Source organism: Cylas formicarius, unplaced genomic scaffold (genome assembly GCF_029955315.1).
Source record: "Cylas formicarius isolate icCylForm1 unplaced genomic scaffold, icCylForm1.1 PGA_scaffold_6__28_contigs__length_40554024, whole genome shotgun sequence".
Taxonomy (NCBI): Eukaryota; Metazoa; Arthropoda; class Insecta; order Coleoptera; family Brentidae; genus Cylas; species Cylas formicarius.
Genome location: NW_026844347.1, coordinates 562,894 through 574,487, shown reverse-complemented (window position 1 = coordinate 574,487; position 11,594 = coordinate 562,894). Strand labels below are relative to the sequence as shown.

The 11,594-nt window shown below is 34.7% G+C and overlaps 1 protein-coding gene across 1 annotated transcript; it reads left to right on the top strand.

Moving 5' to 3' along the window:
* Nucleotides 1–2,178: 2,178 nt before the first annotated feature.
* On the top strand, nt 2,179–11,155 carry LOC132704170 (polycystin-1-like protein 2; the record flags this gene model as incomplete). Its single annotated transcript, XM_060674016.1, has 11 exons — nt 2,179–2,232; nt 2,283–2,429; nt 3,427–3,572; nt 3,629–3,826; nt 3,880–4,036; nt 5,040–5,183; nt 5,433–5,644; nt 6,914–7,260; nt 9,107–9,333; nt 9,930–10,911; nt 10,989–11,155. Coding segments are annotated over 11 exons (2,781 nt in total), but the record flags the coding sequence as incomplete, so codon positions are not given.
* Nucleotides 11,156–11,594: the final 439 nt, after the last annotated feature.

Below are 11,594 nucleotides of genomic sequence, written 5' to 3'. Positions count from 1 at the left end.
AATGTGAAATTTTCAGATAAGGAAATAAAGAAATTTCATAATCCGTTTTACCTCACTTTCGCCACCAGAGAAGATATGACATCGTACGCCGAAGTCCACCAAGCATTTCTTCCGGATTTGCCGGCGGTACATCTGAATAATGAAAACTTTTATCGAGAAGTATCCACGCACAGAATATATGTTCACTCCGATCAAAATTTTATAGTGGAATTTCGAAATATTTCTGAAGTCGTAATGTATAGCGTAAGTTTTCCTTTTCTTGATAAATAATTTAAATTCCTGTGTGAAAGTCCTCTAATCTCGGCTTTCCAAAAATGTAATCCGTTAATAATTGCTAATATACTTTGTTAAATCGACGTATCAAAACTGATCTTGTGGTATTTTAGGTTTTAATTACAGATTTCTACAAACCGTCATATTTAGACTTCCTGAAAAACTCTTTTGACGTGTCAAGTAAGAATAGTACCTTTTTCACCGCTCATAATCATCGGTATGACGGATTTTACTATTTAAGTGTTTTACCAAGATCAAAAATGGTAAATAGTATCGTTCTTCTCATTTACGCGCCCATCTTAATTTTCTTGCAGGGAAATAACGATCAAAAATATTCCTTTAGCGTGTATACTCTTGCATGTTTCGAATGGAATGCTTTAGAGAAACGATGGCAGTTTGCTTGTAAGGTTGGTTTAAACTTTCATATTCCTCTCCTTCAGGCTAATTCAAAACGAAAGAGAAATCAAGAAACCGGAGATACTGTACGGAATTAAATGACGATTAATCGAAACTTGCCTCTACAAATGTTGCTAATTTATAAGATAGAGTGTGTGAAAGGTTTTTTATAAAAAAAATAGAAAATTACTATAATGATAATAAATTTCTGTAAGTGAGATATCGACGATCTGTCAGCGGCCATGTTGCTTGTTGAAAGCCGCAAGATCTTATGGGTTCTACGTCAGAAATTGTTATTAGATCTGCTATTGGTTAAAAAATAAATTTTAAATCTCGCGCATGCGCACGTTGAATAGACCTCAAAAAAATTACATCGTTGCTTCATGAGCTTCTGTGCTGTCAGCATAGGCAGGGTCTCTCTCTCTCTCTCTACTCTACTAGCTATATTTAATATATCATCTTCAAATACTAAATTGGCCACGATGTTTTTTTATAACAAGAAGGCTGACTGCTCTCAAATAGTTATAATAATAATATTTGCCTAACCAAAACTAAATTGTCAAAATGGCGGTTTTTTCGAAATACACTTTGTTATTCGTTTTTTCAACGATCCGATTGCAATCTATGAATTTAATTACTAGAAATATTTCACATTTATGTATAGTATCCCCGGATTTGACTTTTACTTTGAATCACTCTGTATATATTGCTTCCACAGGGCAGCAGTGAAAAAGTTAAAAATTCGAAATTATGGAAGACCTTGGGTTGCAAATTATAATAATAAACTATTTTGAAAATTAAAATTTAAGTAATTGTATATTACTGTTCTGTAATAGTGTTACGTAAAATCCAAAATTACTAGTATTTAATGAAACACCAGTATAAAAGTCATATTCATCAAGATATTTATTTGAAGTTGTCAAAACAGTCAAACAAATGAAGAAAGGAGAAGGTGAACAAAATAAAAATTATGAGATTAAGAAAACGGTGAGGCATACTTTTACGACATTTTACACAGAAATGTTTTAAAGTTATTTAAGTTAAATTTAATATTAAATATACAAAAAACGATCGAATACACCAAATAATAAATCTAGTTAACTTTGTGTAATGAAAATCTGATATCAAAAAGAAACCATTAATTCTTTACATATAGACCTGGATAGACTATTGTATGTTTTGTAAGAAATAAAATATTGACCAAAATTTAGTTAGCATTACCCAGCTAATGAAAAACTTATCCAGAGCTGATTTTTATGCGGTTGTCACACTATTGCCCTGAGGCGACTATATGTCCTAATCGATGTATGCTAGGCTCTAAACCGATATCACAATTTTAAGGCCAACAAAGAATCAACAGGGGATAAGGTCATCTGCGAGTGCTACAAATCTGGTATTTTTGCCGGATTCATTACCAACAACGAAATAAATTTAGTAGAAGACATTATCATTCACTTTAAATTGGAATTACATATTTGTTGGATTATATTCTCAACAACTGCAGTAGTTTTTGTATGCTATTGCGTTGTGCTTGGCTTCGCTTTACTCGAAAGGCCCAAAGATGTAAAATTGCGATAATCCCGCTTTCATGTTAATAATAGTCGTTATTTTAGTTTTATGATAAAATCTACTTTTTGGCAGACGTGCCACGTTGCTACGAGTTCAACTATTTAATAATTGTCGAAACTGGAAATAAGAGAAATGCCGGAACTACATCAAACGTCACTATAAAACTGCATGGTTCAGAAACCGATAGTTTGGTAAGTAAAATACCACATAAAATTCGTTTGGCACCATTGGCATCACTGTAAGAGGAGGCAAAATCTAAAGGTCCTAAAGACAATTCTCACTCTCTCCAAATATATGAGGAAATGTAATTAGATAAAAATATCATAAATAAAAAAATCTTAACCAGAGGGAAATTGCAATAATTTTCCTATATTAATAAAAAAATAAATACTGTAAAAAAAATGACAAAAGGTGATTTCACATTTAATAACAGCACCTTGTAGAGGTCATTTATTACGTGTCTTATTTCCTAACTAACGCTGATTACGAACGAACATTGTTGGAGGTATTTTTAACATAAGATTGACCTTTGACGTTAGCAGGGGAGCTATCTACATGTCTTTTTTCAGTTTCAAATACTTTAATTGTTAATTGTTCCATGCGTTTTGTTACACTAATAATAATATAACAATAAGACAATTTTGACTACAGTAGTAAGTTTTTCTACGATTTTCGGTTTTTCTGGATATCTTCGAAACTATGCCGATCTACTAGTGTTCCATTTAAAAATGGCTCCTATTAAATATCACTAATTTAACTGACCTCGAAGCTTCAACAATATAAGAAGTTCGCAACTTAGTTTGGTCACGCTGTATATACGATATTTTGTTAATTTCAAAATGAATTTAAGCTCAGCGCAAAAATGCATTAATTTTATCCCCATTTAAACGATTTCGTTTCTACCACTGTATTTATAGGGCGGGTATATAATTTTCACTTCTAAGTTTAAGCTTAGGAGAGCAATTGTTTGTACAAAATATTTTGTTCTAAAACTTTCCAATAAGACAAAATCAATACAACAAAAATTTTTGTCTTTTAAAAATAAGATTACCAATACTATTTTTTATTAAATTAAGACTTTAATAATATATACATTGGCCCATAACTATTAATTAATAATTGAAATATTGAATATTAAATGTTCCTGTCATTTACTATGCCCGATATTAATTGGATGACAATTTTAAGCAACACGTTTTGAATTATCCGGATCCCGAAAAGAGGATATTACAAAGCAACAATGAAGATTTGTTTGTGGTCAGTACCGAACACCCTTTAGGCGAGTTGGAAGAAATAGAATTGTGGATCGATTCTATTGGAAATAATCCAAGCTGGTAAGGGTTCGAAGAATCCCAAGTGAACTCCGATTAACGAATAATAAACATTCTAGGTACTGTTCGGGAGTACGAATCTACGACTTTCAATCAAAAAATATTTGGAGTTTCGATGTTAAACATTGGTTTAATGCGAGCAGCGCTTTTTACGTTTCAAAGGTATCAAAAAGTGCAACGGAAGATCAAGTGAAAATAAAGAAAAAGAAATCTCACTTCTTTAGAGATACGAAGCGATACCATACTTGGAGCATAAAGTAATAAATATTTTAAAAATTTCATTAACCCACCAATAATATTTTTCTGTTAGAAATTCAGACGAAGTTATGACGAAAAAGGAAAGAGGCACAATAATTTTGTCAATTGTTGTAACTGTGTTTGGAACTGAAATGTTGTTCTACAATTGTCCCAGATTTGACAACAGCGACGGCATAGACTTTAATGATTTGGGTTTTAATTTCAATTTAGTATGGATCCCACTGGTCGGATGTGTGGTTTCATTTGTTTTACATTTTCCTTTTATTTATTTCATAGAAAAGGCAAAGGTGGAATATAAATTGGAAAAGTGGGTTGATATGTGTGTCAAAGGCACTTGGTAAGGAAAAACTTTTAAACTACAAAGCAGGTAATCTAGAACATGGTCTGATGCACAAAAAATGTTCGATGCAAGAATGCAACTTTTGCGTGTTTGTCATACCGATTTGAATCATTCAGCATCGAAAGAATTATTTTTTTCTAGCGTCAGCAGTTAGGTGATATACCGGGTGTCCCAGTAAGGGCAACGAGGTACGAGTTATTAGGAAAACAGACGGTCTTAGAAATTTGAAAAAAAAAATTGTTAAGTAAATCGACCAAGAGAAAGCTTCTTTTAATCATATTTTAGATTGGGATAAAGCGGTTTTCACTAGGTTGTCGGTAACTTTTTTTCAGAAAGCGTATACCAGAATTGATGTATACCGGAAACTTTTTTAATTGCAAATAACTATTGCAGATCTACAAATTCTTAATAACAATTGAAATTTCTTTTTTATTAAAGTATAAAGTATTTCGACAAACGTGTAAAGAGTTCAATAAATTTTATATCTTTATTTTATTTATATTTTTAGACTATGTGGCACTTTTTATAAACAATAACTTTTTGATGACAGTGTGATTTTAAGTATAAAATATTGGCGGTTATGGCCATGCGTGAAATATTTTTGTGTCGTGAAAAATTTGATTCTATTTTAGGGTAATTCTGGCAACCATTATCACAACTAATTTAACATTACTAATTGCATTTGGCTTTTGGATACCTTGGAACACGAGTTGCTTGTGGTTAATTTCTGTTATAATAAGTATGATCTTTTACGCTATGGTTTTTCAAAATATTTCCTCACTTGTTTACAATGGATATACAAAATTTCAAATATTGGCAAGTTTTTTGAGCGAATCCTAGAAAAGGGTGTATATTATATGAGAAAATTTTAGGAAAAAACGGTTACAGACCAAGTATCAAAAATGCTTTTACATATTGAAGTTCAAAAGGCAGCAGTATACAAGAGCTTTGGAGAACTAGCTCTAAGACCTCATTTCGAACACCTTTATTATCCGCTGGACGAAAAAACCAAAAAGGTAATATCAAACAAATTTAAACCACTGATTTTTTGTTTATTTGTGAGTTCTGATGGTCATGCCACACGTTAATGTATTCATGTTGATTTGCCAAAATATTTCCCCAATAACTAATTTCATCTTTAACTGTTACTTTAACTTTTTTAAATATCATAATAATTTACATTTATTCCATAAATGTATGAAGTGCGTCCAAATCATTAATATTGAACTTTCATTATCCACCAAAAATATGCATACTCATTTTAGGAAAGAAAGTCATGGCAAGAAGCAAAAGCAAAAATTTTAGAAATTTTGGAAGATTTAATTATGATAGTTGTCTACGTGTCCCTCTTATATGCTGTAATTTTACTAGACAGAGATAAATTTAGCATTTATAGTCACGAAGAAATGCACAATTTGGTATCTGGGTCGCATGTTGTGACGAAAATGAAGTTTGACAATGTTCGGAGTCTTAACCAGTTAAGTATCATTGACAGAGTCGCCATTCATTAAATAAATAATAACCGCATACTTTAACCTGTTTCAGAGTTTTTGTTGACGTCTTGTGTACAGTCACATTTGAATGTCACCCTTAGCTATAAAACTGTCCCAGTTTTCTGAGGTGCGGAATTAAATTTTTTGGGTTTGTTTTAAAGCTTAGACAAAACTCTTCTATTTTAGTTTTTTTTTATAAATACATTTCTGATTCACTCTTACTACCTAATTTGATCGTCTAATAGAAAAGCTGAGAAATATTATAAATATATTTTACCGAAGTGGAAGTAATAAATAAATCAGACCTGACAAATATCGCAGTACGGAGAACTATCGAATATGCGAACTGATAACGGGATATATAGAAGCTTTGTCTATATCATACATCAAGAATTATCAAAAATTTTTGACAAGGAAGATACAATATTGAATATTTTAATAAATAGCTACAGACTCTAAATTATACCGCCGTTTAGTTATCATATTAAAACAATTTAGATAAAGCGTAATTTTACTTACACCCCCCATATTATTTCTGTTTAAAATTATGTAGATTAAAAAACAGCTAACAATTTGTCTTATCTGTCTGTATCTATTTATTATCCACTTTTAAATTTATTTTTCCTTTTATGATTTTGTAAATTAATAATTAAATTTTTATAATATAAATAATATGACACAAAAGGATGAGAGTAGTATCCGGCGGGTTTTCATGGCGAGCAGGCGCCGTAGGTTTAGACCTCTCGGGCATATTAAAAGAATGCACAACACAGTGCTTAAAACGCATCTAATCATTTAATTGATTATCAATCCGGTAGATCAACTACAATACACCCAATCCAAAATAAACGATCGAAGCTACTCAAAATTCGACCGAACTAGTGCTTTTATAGAGCCAGAATATCTTCGTTCACTTCGGAAAATACCAAAGTCAGATCCCATGGGTCCACAATATTACGAATGACAGAATTATAACTGTTTAGTATAGACCGATAAATAATTCCAGTCAAAAATAAACAACCCATAACATCCAAAACGAAATATTAGACAGTATTGACCACTTAAAGCTAAGGGCGCCGATATATATAATATTATTGAACATTTTAATAATGACTATGGGCTCTATAACTCTGAAACGGTCAATTTTCATAACAACTTTTGAAACCCTTGCTTAGAAATCGAAATATCAAATTTTTTATCTTTAAAAATTAATGGAAATGAATGAAAATGTTGACAATTTTCATACATTACAGCATTGTTCAATATATTGAGCAGACTTTCATCCCATCGCTACAAGCCCGAGAATGGTACGATGGTTACGTGAAAGACTATCCCGGTTTGACAAAAGATTTCGCCAACAAATACATGGGTGTTGCACGAATCAGGCAACACAGGACCAAATACGAAGCTTGCGCATTACCAACCCAAATGAAGTTTTTTAATATCACTTGTAGATCAAGGTTCGCTGCGGCGGAAGAATATCGAAGTTTTATGGACAGATGGAATCGTCAAACACTGGCGCTCGGTAAAATCAATCAGCGAATGAGAATTGCTTGGATTTATACCAATGCAACGATGACCGGAACATTTGCCTATGCAGGTATACTGGTTTTTCGGACAGTCCAGTATCCACCAACACAAAAACATGAAAGTTTACATAAAAAATGCCTTAACCAAACTTTATCTATCGACGGTGAAACGTATCGGCACTAACCCCAACTTTCGGCGAAATTTACCCAAAGATAATACTCAATTCCAAATACTTTCAAAGTATATACATAATATGTGCCAAGAATCATGCTGGTTCTTCGGGTCATACAGTTTTACGTCTTCCTACATATTATTTTAATCCAATCGCAAACTTAGACTTTTTCAATTAGTAACGTTAGGACTTGAAGAATGTAGAAAACTGGTTTAAAAAATTGAAGCGAATTTTATCATGCTTAAGACATATTTGATTTGATTAGATCTTCACACACACACACACACACACACACACACACACACACACACACACACACACACACACACACACACACACACACACACACACACACACACACACACACACACACACACACACACACACACACACACACACACACACACACACACACACACACACACACACACACACACACACACACACACACACACACACACACACACACACACACACACACACACACACACACACACACACACACACACACACACACACACACACACACACACACACACACACACACACACACACACACACACACACACACACACACACACACACACACACACACACACACACACACACACACACACACACACACACACACACACACACACACACACACACACACACACACACACACACACACACACACACACACACACACACACACACACACACACACACACACACACACACACACACACACACACACACACACACACACACACACACACACACACACACACACACACACACACACACACACACACACACACACACACACACACACACACACACACACACACACACACACACACACACACACACACACACACACACACACACACACACACACACACACACACACACACACACACACACACACACACACACACACACACACACACACACACACACACACACACACACACACACACACACACACACACACACACACACACACACACACACACACACACACACACACACACACACACACACACACACACACACACACACACACACACACACACACACACACACACACACACACACACACACACACACACACACACACACACACACACACACACACACACACACACACACACACACACACACACACACACACACACACACACACACACACACACACACACACACACACACACACACACACACACACACACACACACACACACACACACACACACACACACACACACACACACACACACACACACACACACACACACACACACACACACACACACACACACACACACACACACACACACACACACACACACACACACACACACACACACACACACACACACACACACACACACACACACACACACACACACACACACACACACACACACACACACACACACACACACACACACACACACACACACACACACACACACACACACACACACACACACACACACACACACACACACACACACACACACACACACACACACACACACACACACACACACACACACACACACACACACACACACACACACACACACACACACACACACACACACACACACACACACACACACACACACAGGTTACTTAATACCATCCATCGTTTGAACATGCAATTCTGAAACATTCTTTAGGGATGCAACATCAAAAAAGCTCCTACGAATAAAACCAGTAGAATTATATTTAATGTTTTAAAGTTTTTTAGGGAAGTTTGCTGTATACCCCGGAGGAGGATATATAACGCCCCTTGGTAGGACTATTAAGAATTCGTACATAAATATGCAGTACTTAAAACGGAAAAATTGGTTGGACCTTTTAACGAGAGCGGTTTTCTTAGAATTTTTAACTTATAACCCCAACTGCAACGTTTTCAATTCCATCCGAGTCGTCTTTGAAATCAGTGCGACCGGGCTTGTTGAAAAGAAATTGGAGGTATCTTGAATAATTTAAAGCAAAATGTCTTTCCTACTTTTGACCTTGACCTACTTATTCATTTCAACCAAATTCTCAATTCCCAATCAAAGTTTTATTGGTCTTTTTGTTAAGTCTTAGTTTTCCATAAATAACATATAAAAATAAATATCTTAGAGTCCATCAACAAGGAGCAATAATTTTTTAGTCGTCCCAGGTTCCTTGCTCATGAAAAGCTAAAATCAAACAGTTCCTCTGAAGTTTGAGAAAGTATTTTCATTGAAAAATATTAGGTTCTTTTACGATTTTAATGCTTTTATGCTGTTTATGATTTGTTGATTTGTTCACCCTGTGAGTATCACAAAGCTAAAGAAAAAACAATATCGCGTGTCTCTCATAGAATGTCTCCACTTGTCCTATTTATTTTCGCTGTCAAAACATTTAAATTACCCTCAAACGCATACATAAATTGGAGCTAGCAGTAGTTTCGGTTAATCTTTGTAATAATAAATTATATGGATTCTTTTGCTCTCAATTCATTTCAATTTCTCCTAGCAAAACTGTTTATTTTCAAAGTAGCGTAATATTGATTATGATTACAATATTATACATTGTAGATTCAAACCAGAAAGCTGTTATTCCTCAAAAGCGAAGTAGTGGCTATGAGAAAGGTTGTATATATCGCATTTATTGCGATTTTGCTTACATATGCTATCAAAACAACATACAGAATATTCAAAAAGTGGAAAATCGCCCTCAAAGACATTTGGTGTATTATCGATATAGTAATTGTATCGTGCAGTTTCGGGACAATTTACCTCTACACCGCAAGAATGACCCAAATTGACGCGTATTTGTCGGAATTAGCCGAAACCGCAAACAATAAGTTTGTTAACTACTTCCACCTATTTACAGCCTACAATATGCTAACGTCGTTTGCCGGATTTTTGATTTTTATCGCGACTTTTCGGCTGTGGAAACTTTTAAGATTCCTGGTAATCATTAAAATAGTGGAGAAAACGTTGAAAGATTCGGCAGTGCCTGTACTCGTTCTCTTCATATATCAACTAATTTATACCGTTGGATTTTCTATGGCTGGAAGCTTGCTATTTGGTGAAATGTTAGTAGACTTCAGAAGTTTCGTCAACAGTTTTACGACGTTAATGCTTCTTGGTGTAGGTTTGTACGGAATTGATATAAAAGTTGTGTCCGAACATCCAATCGGTCCAATATACTACGTGTTGTATATGTTATGTTCCCTATTTACAGTAACGACTTACATAGCCATCGTAACGATATATTATTCGGAAGCGAATGAATTTTACTGTAACGAACGAGGTTTAGTACAAACTTACCTAAAGCAAAAGTGGACCTATTACTCCACCTTACTTAAAATTAGACTTAAAAACTTACGCGGGGGACAAGAAAATAAAACTCGGAATTATCTAGTACCTCCAAAACCCGACGCGTATAGATACTCGAAATGTCTGAGTATTCCTAAGAATAGATTAAACATCATGGCGTTAGTATCGAAATGCGTCCTTCGAAATAGGGAGCGAAATGGAGATTTGACGGAATCCGATTTAGAACTGATGAGACGTACTGTAATTGCGTTTTTCCGAAAGACCTCTCAGGAAGAAGAAATGTTTTTCATAGTAGGCTGTTGAAAATTGAAGGTATTATCGACAGATTGATGCGCGAGGTCAGACTTAAGGAACAACCTTATATAGTCCCCAAGAAAAAAAAGTCTATTTATGAGGAAAGGGTAGAGAGACTGCAGATGTTAGTTAAAAACGTAGAGACCATGCTGGACATTTTAGGAAACGTCAATTTCGACTCGTGAGCTAAACGACATGTTTACTTCCAATTTGAATTTGTTGTGTAATAAAAATTCGATGGTAGAAACTAAATTCGAAATTTTATTTATGTGTCAAATCCGGAACACTAGTAATCTATAACAAAATTTTGTCGATTCTTCGTGACGAGCGCCGAAGAAAGGCTTCTTAAATTACTGTATTTTATTCGTAATGGGTGGTATTTATGAATATGTCTGGCGATGTGTCTAGATAATAGAATCCGGAAATTCCTTCATAACAATAGAACAAATTGCCGATGCTCTTAAATATATAATTCGCCGCTTTTACTGGACTGTACTCAAGACATTTCAGCGAAAAGAAGATGAAATTTTCTCGTAACATAATTAATAAATTAAGCCCTTTAAACCGCAACACTTGTTCGATTCATCGAGTTCATGTACCAAATCGGTGTTTAAGTAAAAGCAA